This window comes from Colobus angolensis, unplaced genomic scaffold (genome assembly GCF_000951035.1).
Source record: "Colobus angolensis palliatus isolate OR3802 unplaced genomic scaffold, Cang.pa_1.0 Scaffold26, whole genome shotgun sequence".
NCBI classification, from domain to species: domain Eukaryota; kingdom Metazoa; phylum Chordata; class Mammalia; order Primates; family Cercopithecidae; genus Colobus; species Colobus angolensis.
This window is the reverse complement of record NW_012115821.1, coordinates 13,989,365-13,998,808: the sequence shown is the minus strand read 5'-3', so window position 1 is coordinate 13,998,808 and position 9,444 is coordinate 13,989,365. Positions and strand designations below refer to the sequence as shown.

Genomic DNA, 9,444 nt, shown 5'->3' with positions numbered 1-9,444 from the left:
TTAAAGCCTCTGCAAAAGACTCTTTAAGAGGATGAAAAGGCCAGGCGTGGTGGCTCACAGCTATAATCCCACCACTTCGAGAAGCCAAGTGGGTGGATCAGTTGAGCCCAGGAGTTCCAGACCAGCCTGGGTATCTGGTGAAACCCCGTCTCTATAAAAAAAATTTGAAAAATTGAGCCAGGTGTGGTGGTGTGCACCTGTAGTCCCAACTAGTCAAGAGACTGGGATGGGAGGATTGCTTGAGCCCAAGAGCTCAAGGTTGCAGTGAGTGGTGATCACACCACCACAGCTGGGGGTGGGGGTGGGGGTGGGAAAGGATGAAAAGATGAATTACATACTAGGGGAAAATATTTGTAAACCACGTATCCAACAAAGGACTATAGTGTTTAGAATATATAAATGACATTTGGCCTGGTGCAGTGGCTCATGCCTGTAATCCCAACACTTTGGGAGACCAAGGCAGGAAGATTTCTTGAGGTCAGGAGTTCGAGGCTGTAGTGAACTCTGATTGCACTACTGCATGCAGCCTGGGCAACAGAACAAGACTCTGTCTCAATAATAATAACACGCGGGTGTGGTGGCTCACGCCTGTAATCCCAGCACTTTGGGAGGCCGAGGTGGGTTGATCGCCTGAGGTCAGGAGTTGGAGACCATCCTGGCTAACATGGCAAAACCCCGTCTCTGCTAAAACTATAAAAACTAGCCAGGTGTGGTGGCACATGCCTGTAACCCCAGCTATTCGGGAGACTAAGGCAGGAGAATCACTTGAACCTGGGAGTCGGCGGTTGCAGTGAGCCAAGATCACACCACTGCACTCCAGCCAGGGTGACAGAGCGAGATTCTTATCTCGAGAAAATAATATTAATAATAATAAAGAAGTATCAAAACTCAGCCAAACAATTCAATTAGAAATTTGAATTGTTTGGCAAAAACATTAACAGACATTTTACTAAAGAGAATGTATGGTTGGCACAGGAAAGATATTTAACATTAGCCATTAGGGAAGTGCACATTAATGACACAATGAGATACCACTGTATACCTAGCAGAATGACTGAAATAAAAAATAACAACTTTAAATGCTAGCAAGAATGTGAAGAAACTGGATCACTCATACACTATAGTGAGTATGTAAAATAGTGCAGCCACTCTGTAACATAGTTTGGCAGTGTCTTTTTTTTTTTTTTTTGGTAAAATTACATAGAGCCACACACAGGTATAAATATGAGTAGACATACAATTGGTAAAATCTGTGGGATTTTACATGGGGAAAATTACATAGAGCCACACACAGGTATAAATATGAATAGACATACAGTTGGTAAAATCTGAATAACCTCTGGATTGTACCAATACCACTTTTCTAGTTTTACTACTGTAATGTAGTTATGCAAGACATTGACATTGCAGGAGGCTGGATGAAGAGTGCATGGAACCTCCCTGTACATTTTTTTTAAATTAATTAATTAATTTATTTTTGAGACGAAGTTTTGCTCTTGTTGCCCAGGCTGGAGTGCAATGGCACGATCTTTCCTCACCGCAACCTCCGCCTCCCAGGTTCAAGCAGTTCTCCTGCCTCAGCCTCCCAAGTAGCTGGGATTACAGGCATGTGCCACCACACCGGGCTAATTTTGTATTTTTAGTAAAAATGGGGTTTCTCCGTGTTGATCAGGCTGGTCTCAAACTCCCAACCTCAGGTGATCCGCCCCCCTTTGGTCTCCCAAAGTGCTGGGATTATGGGCATGAGCCACTGTGCCTGGCCAATCCCTGTACATTTCTTTGTGATCTCTTGTAAGGCTATAATTTTTCTAAATACAAAATTAAAAAAAATATATGTGTGTACCTGTGTGTCAGGTAGAAAACCTTGTTCCTGGGGTTTATATAGCTGCGAACAGACAGACATGGCCTCTGCCACATGGACTAATGTCTTGGTTCTTGTAGTAGGAAAACATGTTAGACAGTTAGTGACAAGAATAAAGGGAATTATAAAAGAGAAGGTGTGGTGTCCTGTACAGGAAAGAACATAACAAGCTGACTTTGTCTCAACTTGAAAATCAGTCAAGGAACAATTTAAATGAAGACTCAAAGGATGAGGGACATCAGCCATATGCAGAGATGTAGGCAGAACATGCTAGGCAGAGGGAGCTGTAAGTAAGTAGGCAACTAAAGTGCCGGCACCATTAAATAAAATACTGCTTTTGTGGTGGAGAAAATCTGAAAACTCAATGGTTGTCAAAAGTTGATAAGCATTCAAGAATAATGGTGAGAATAGCCTGCTAATAGCATTATTCCACATTCAGGTTGATGCCGCCTTACCTTTGGACATCCTAACCTATGAAGAAAAGACCTTGTCAGCCATCTTGAGAATATGTAGCAGGTATGACAGAGAGTGGGATATTTATAGTATAACAGGGCAGAGAGAGACCGATGGAGAAATAGAGCAAAAATGCTCTTCTGAGAATGAGAATTTTTTTGTTGTGAACTCTGAGCAGCTTTTGGGAATTTAAACTGGGATGAATATGAACATTCATCCACCAGAAACTTGTACTCTAGAGAGGGCAAAACTTAGGATTTGGTTACAGCTGTAGTTTCCCATTGATGGTTACAGTTGCAAAGTCAGAAGTGAATATTTTAGAAATCTTAGTTGAGGTTCATTTTGTTCTCTGCCTATGACACAGTGTGTATTTTCTTGATATTTCTGCAGTGGTCTTGTCAAATTGTGGAGCTCTTTGACCCTGTTAGGATCCTATAAAGGCAAAAAATGTGCTTTCCGGGTGATTCAGGTAAAGACTATTCCCTCACATATTTCCAAACAAGATTGAGTGGTGGGTCGACTGCTTCTTTATATACTCAACTCATTTTTGTGCTTGCATAAATGTAATATGATTAAAATGATCTAAGTAGGGGAAAATAAAGGACTTGATTGTTTCCAAAAATGTGAGCCAGAGCACTTAGATTTTAAATTCTGTGGGAGATGTTTTGGGATAAAACTTGCAATCCTGTGGTTAAGGCTTATTTTTCATTTAACGCTTAATGCCTTGTGTGTTATATATTGGTATGCTCTTTTTGAACTGTGACTACTTGTTATTGAAGGCTTCCTCTCAGGATGCTCTGTAAAATGCTCCTGCATCAGTTTTGTTAGTCCTGTAAAACTGGGCATGTTTCCCCATTGCCCTGTGCTTCAGTGGAGTTTCTCCCGATGCTTTAACCTTTTTCTTTCTCTTGTAGGTTTCTCCATTTCTCCTTGCATTATCTGGTAATAGTAGGGAACTAGTATTGGATTGAATAAATAGTCTTCCATTTTGGAAACATTCCTCCACTCTCATATTTATTTTTTGGTGCCTGCATGTTTGAAGACTGAAGCAGGCTAAAAGCTCTTGATGAAATTTGGGGGTGCTAAAGATGTTTCCACTAATTTCCAGCCATCGCTTTTGGTGGGGTGGGCTTCGGAGGACAGTCTGCCTGAACCTGCCAGTGCTGACCCTGCAGGACTTTCAGCATATGCACATCAAAGTTGGAGACCGCGCTGAACTTAGGAGGGCCTTCACACAGACAGATGTGGCTACCTTCTCAGAATTAACGGGGGATATCAATCCTTTGCATTTAAATGAAGACTTTGCAAAACACACCAAGTTTGGAAATACAATTGTACATGGAGTTTTGATCAATGGACTTATCTCAGCTCTCCTGGGAACTAAAATGCCAGGGCCAGGTTGTGTATTTCTTTCCCAGGAAATTAGCTTTCCAGCCCCTTTATATATTGGAGAAGTTGTTTTAGCTTCTGCAGAAGTGAAAAAGCTGAAGCGGTTCATTGCTATTATTGCAGTGTCATGTTCTGTAATAGAAAGTAAAAAGACTGTTATGGAAGGCTGGGTTAAAGTTATGGTTCCAGAAGCTCCCAAATCCTGAAATATGTGTTTAAAGATGCAACCTCAAACACCAATGCTGTAGTTAAAGAGCCTCTGGGGAAATGGATTGCTGCTTTTCACCAAAGAATAGTTGATAGGCCCAGAAGCCCATCTTAGTTAGGGGAAGAGAGCAGGTAGAGGGTTGTTCAAATGCCCACTTTCCAGTTTGGCCTTATGCTTCATGCAGACTTGAGTGTATGCAGGATTTTCATTATCTGCCTGGCTTTTTTGTTTTTTGCTTTTTAATTCAAGATGTGGGCTGGGCCCAGCGGCATGTGCCTATAATCCTGGCACTTTGGGAGGCTGTGGCAGGCGGATCACTTGAGGTCGGGAATCCAAGACCAGCTTGGCCAACATGGTAAAACTCCATCACTACCAAAAAAAAAATACAACTATCTGTGCTTGGTGATTTGGCCCTGTAGACCCAGCTGCTTGAGAGGCTGAAGTGGGAGAATTGCTTGGGCCTGAGAGCTGGAGGTTATGGTGAGGCTGAGATCATACCACTGCACTGTAGTCTGGGTGACAGAGCGAGACCCTGTCTCAAAAAAGAAAAAAGTATTGGGAAGGTTATTTGAAGACTCTACTATTAAATCAGGCATGGCGGCTCACGCCTGTAGCCCCGGCATTTTGGGAGGCCGAGGCAGGCGAATCACTTGAGGTCATGAGTTCAAGACCAGCCTGGCCAACATATGAAACCCCATCTGTACTAAAAATACAAAAACTAACTGGGTGTGGTGGCGGGCACCTGTAATCCCAGCTACTTGGGAGGCTGAAGCAGGAGAATCGCTTGAACCTGGGAGGTTGCAGTGAGCCGAAATCATACCATTGCACTTCATCCTGGGTGACAGAGCAAAACTCCACCTCAGAAAAAAAAAAAAGAGAGATTGTACTTTTAGGAATTCAGACCTAGATAGATTTGCATTTGGATAACAGAACCCTACCTATATCTTTGTAGAAGCAGCTTCTCACTGAATTTTAACTGTAACAATTGTTGAAGGTGAAAATAGAAGTTGGGTCATCTTTGAACACCTACTTTTTATCATTGAATATTTTTAGGCCCTGTTCTTCAGTATCTGAGTCACAAGGTGGCATCTTGGTCTACCTTCAGTGAGACTTGGGTTTCACGGGAGGGGCGTATGTGCATCCTTGGTCTCAGTTATGTGAATTCTGATCTATAAAATAGTGGTAACACATGCCACATGGGATAATTAGTGGAAATGATAGATGGAGTTAAGCACAGGACCCAGTCTCTCAGCAGTAGCTTCTAATTATTGTTGCCCATTTACCCTGCAACTGAGATGAGAGGTTTTCCTGAGTTTGAAGCTGACTGGCCCCACAGTTAAACATAACAGACCAGTCTTTCAGGGTATCAGGCAATCTCTATTAGTGTTCTTAAGTACAGTTCCTGTTTTAAAAGTTCAGAGTATTCCTTGAAAATTTGGATCTACCTCTCATTATATGAATAATACATGCTTATAGTAAAAAAAAATAAAAAATAAAAAAAATGTAAGAAATAAAAAAATATTAAGAAGACTATGGAGGCCAAATTCTTAAGACTTCGGGAGCTGGGGGCCAGGGAGGTTATATTGAAGGGAAGATGTACCTAACATGTTAGTACTAAATGGCCATCCCAACACAGCCAACACTTTTGTTTCCATTTTTTAATAACATTGAAATGTAATTCACATACCACAAAATTCACCTTTTTAAAGTGTACATTTCAGTGGTTTTCAGAATATCCACACAGTTGTACAACCATCACCAAATCAATTTTTTTTAGCATTTTTCATCCCCCAAAAGAAACCCCCATTAGCAGTCAATCCGTTTATCTCCTCCAGTCCTAGGGAGTCAGCAGTCTACTTTCTGTGTCTATGGATTTCCCTATTCTGGACATTTCATATAAGTTCATACAATAAATGGTCCTTTGGAACTGGCTCCTTCGATACAGCATGTTTTCAGGGTTCATCCATTTTACAGCATGTATCAGTACATTTTATTTTATGGCTGAATAATATTCCATTGTGTTTACCCATCCATCAGTTGATATTTGGATTATTTTTGCTTTTTGACTGTTAATGTTAGGAACATTATAGAAGAGGTTTTTATGTGCACAGGTTTTAAATTCCACGACTGGAATTGCTGGATCATGTAACTTTAATATAAAGAATTGTCAAATTGTTCTTCAAATTACTATTGGGCATGAGGTGGTATCTCATTGTAGTTATGTTTTCCATGTATCTTATGTCAGCCAATACATTCAAGACAATCTATGACAGAATTTTAAATTTTTACCCAGAGAGCAGCTGAACAGACGACTAGAAATAATTATTCTAGGCTAGGTGTGGTGGCTCACGCCTGTAATCTCAGCACTTTGGGATTCTGAGGCGGGCAGATCACAAGGTCAAGAGATTGAGACCATCCTGGCCATTGTGATGAAACCCCATCTCTACTAAGAACACAAAAAAATTACCTGGGCATGGTGGTGCATGCCTGTAATCCCAGCTACTCGGAGGCTGAGACAGGAGAATCACTTGAACTTGGAGGCGGAGGTTGCACTGATCCCAGATGGTGCCACTGCTCTTTAGCCTGGGTGATGGAGTGAGACTCAGTCTCAAAAAAAGAAAAGAAAAAATGGATTATTCTAGTCACTAGAGGGCAGTGCTGTGTATAAAGTTAGTACTTTAAAACTTGAATATTGTATTATACCATACTCTCGTTTTCAAAGGTGGAAGACAAGACCAAAATCAATGTGAGGAGCGAGGATACTGTTCTCGTGAGTTTCAGAATGTGCAGTATATGCAGGCTGAGGTCCACCTAAAGAATATTTTTATAGGTGAATCACTAGACGTGCTGAAAATGTGTTCAAATGGCAAAACACAATGGGAAACATGAGGCAAAAATATATGGACTTGAGGCCAAAACTGCTTGCTCCTGCAGAACTCATTCCCTGGGATTTAGCAGCAGTCTTAAAGTTATGTCCATAACTGGATCGGGATGTGATCATTGATACTGATAGCCACCATTTTTTCAGTGCCTGATGAGTTGATTTTCTACATTAATGCTAATCCTTGAAACAACTTTGTGAAGTTAATGTTATCCTGTTTTTAAGTAGGATAACTGTGACTTGCCGAAGGTTGTTCAGTGAATAAGCAGTACAGCTGGGATTCAAACTTGGACCTGCCTGGCTCCAAAGCCTTTCCTTTTTCCATCATTCTGTGGGTCTTAGGTTCCTGTAGGGGCCAAAGGGAAACTTCCCCTTTGCCCTCTGAAGGTTCACTCTGAAAAATCAACTGAGAAAAGGCAGATTAATTGGAGAAAAGGCATACCAATATATTAGCTTGCATGAAGGGGAGAGCCACAGAGTGACTATCCCCCCAAACCCCTACACAATAGGGTTTAGAAGCTTAAATACCACCTTAAGGTTACAGGAAGAGTGGGCTCAGATCAGTGGCATAACAGTTTCCGGGAGCAGGAGAAGAGGAAGCCTGGCTGGCAAAGGTGGTCTTGTTACGTAAATGAAGCTCCACAGGTGGCAACCCTCAAAAGAATGATGAATGTTTTAGACCTTTTTTGTTGTTTGAGATGTAGTCTTGCTCTTACTTCCCAGGCAGGATTGCAATGGCGCAATCTTGGCTCACTGCAGCCTCCGCCTCCCAGGTTCAAGCGATTCTCTTGCCTCAGCCTCCCCAGTAGCTGGGATTATGGGTGCACGCCACCATGCCAAGCTAAGTTTCCGTTTTTAGTAGAGACGGGATTTCACCATGTTGGCCAGGCTGGCCTCGAACTCCTGACCTCAGGTGATCTGGCCTCCCAAAGTGCTGGGATTACAGGTGTGAGCCATGTCCCAGCATGTTTCAGACCTTTAAAGTGTCAGACTAAGTTAATCTTCCCGAGATCCAGACAAGGGAAAGCCAGGCTGCATCAAGCAGATTCTTTGCAAATACAAGTTTCCCCGACAAAAGACAGCTTTGCAGGGCTACTTCTGTTGGCTCTCTGAACAGCCATCTGAAAATATGACAAATATATTTTGGGGTGAAATGTTTTTATTTCCTTCATTGGCATTGCTGGAACTGGAGCACTGTCAGTTTCTATAATAGCATCTTACATGGCATTAAAATAATGGGAATCATTCTATAGCAATCTTTTTGCTTTCGGAATGTTCTAGATCTTATTCCCTGCTAGAGTTGTAGCATTTTCCTAATACTATTAGTTGAAAGTCTTCCACCCATGCATATCACCTACCCTTTTTCTAAGCCAACATTCAGTGATTATTTGTCTTCACCGAAGAATTGCTTAAAGGGTTAAAGATGAAAAATAATAGGGTAGGGAAGGGATGTCAGATCTGAATGATAGTTGATTTATACTGTGTAACTTTCAAAAGTAGCCCCAGGGCGCTGTGGCTCAACGCTGAGGAAAGAGAGAGACCCTCTCATATTGTTTTATATTGTTTTAAACTCAGTACCTGTTTTAAGAAAAAAACAAGGAAGTAAAACCAAAGACAGGCAGCCCAGTGCCAGGCCCACAACCAGGCCTGGGCCTGCCTGGCCTAAACCCAGTAGTTAAAAATCAACTCATAACTTAGAAACCGATATTATTCATAGATTCCAGGCATTGTATAAAAGAACGTAGTGAAACTCCCGGTCCTGTTTTGTTTCTCTCTGACCACCGGTACATGCAAACCCTGTCACGTACCCCTTGCTTGCTCAAATCAATCACGACCCTTTCATGTGAAATCTTTAGTGTTGTGAGCCCTTAAAAGGGACAGAAATTGTGCACTCAGGGAGCTCGGATTTTAAGGCAGTAGCTTGGCGATGCTCCCAGCTGAATAAAGCCCTTCCTTCTACAACGTGGTGTCTGAGAGGTTTTGTCTGTGGCTCGTCCCGCTACAGTTTTTGGTTCCCTGACCGGGAAGCGAGGTAACTGATGGATGGCCGAGGCAGCCTGTTAGGAGGCTTAGGCCTACCCTGTGGAGCATCCCTGCAGGGGACACTGGCCAGCCTGAGTGACGTGAGCCAAAGAGTGCTCCCAGGTAGGCAGTTGTCCCGGTAAAACGCCTCATCAGAGCAGTGCGTAGCAGGCCCCCACAGAGGATGAACACAGTGGCTGAATACTGGGAAAGAACTGGCACTTGGAGTCTGGACATCTGAAACTTGGTAAGACTAGTCTTTGGAACTTGCCCCACTCCATTTGAGTGGAAGCGTGGCCTGATCACCCATGGTGTGCCTGTATTGGCACTTTTGTTCTGGTTTTGTCTTGACTTAAATTGCCGGATACTTTGGTTTTGGTTTTGACTTGGCTTAAATTTCTTGGTACTCGGATTTTGAATTTCGTGGTATTCTGATTTTGGTTTGGTATAAATGATAAAAGTGTGCGTGTGGCCGGGTGTGGTGGCTTAAGCCTGTAATCCCAGCACTTTGGGAGGCCGAGATGGGTGGATCACGAGGTCACGAGATCGAGACCATCCTGGCGAACACGGTGAAACCCCATCTCTACTAAAAAATACAAAAACTAGCCGGGTGAGGTGGCGGGCGCCTGT

The 9,444-nt window shown here is 42.6% G+C and overlaps 1 protein-coding gene across 11 annotated transcripts in view; it reads left to right on the top strand.

Annotated features, from left to right (window-relative positions):
* The window catches only part of RPP14 (ribonuclease P/MRP 14kDa subunit), a 12,946-nt gene extending 7,957 nt beyond the window's left edge, over window positions 1–4,989 (top strand). For 7 of the 11 annotated variants that reach the window (XM_011947225.1, XM_011947230.1, XM_011947226.1 and 4 more), the window contains 3 exons: window positions 2,301–2,377; window positions 2,705–2,783; window positions 3,229–4,989. In XM_011947225.1, coding sequence (XP_011802615.1) covers window positions 3,403–3,909 — 507 coding nt within the window. In that variant the 5' untranslated portion in view covers window positions 2,301–2,377; window positions 2,705–2,783; window positions 3,229–3,402 and the 3' untranslated portion in view covers window positions 3,910–4,989. Of the gene's footprint in view, window positions 1–1,507; window positions 1,606–2,300; window positions 2,378–2,704; window positions 2,784–3,228 lie in introns of all 11 variants that reach the window. The other 4 variants (XM_011947233.1, XM_011947232.1, XM_011947229.1 and 1 more) reach the window with 3 other exon arrangements.
* The last annotated feature ends 4,455 nt before the right edge of the window (window positions 4,990–9,444 follow it).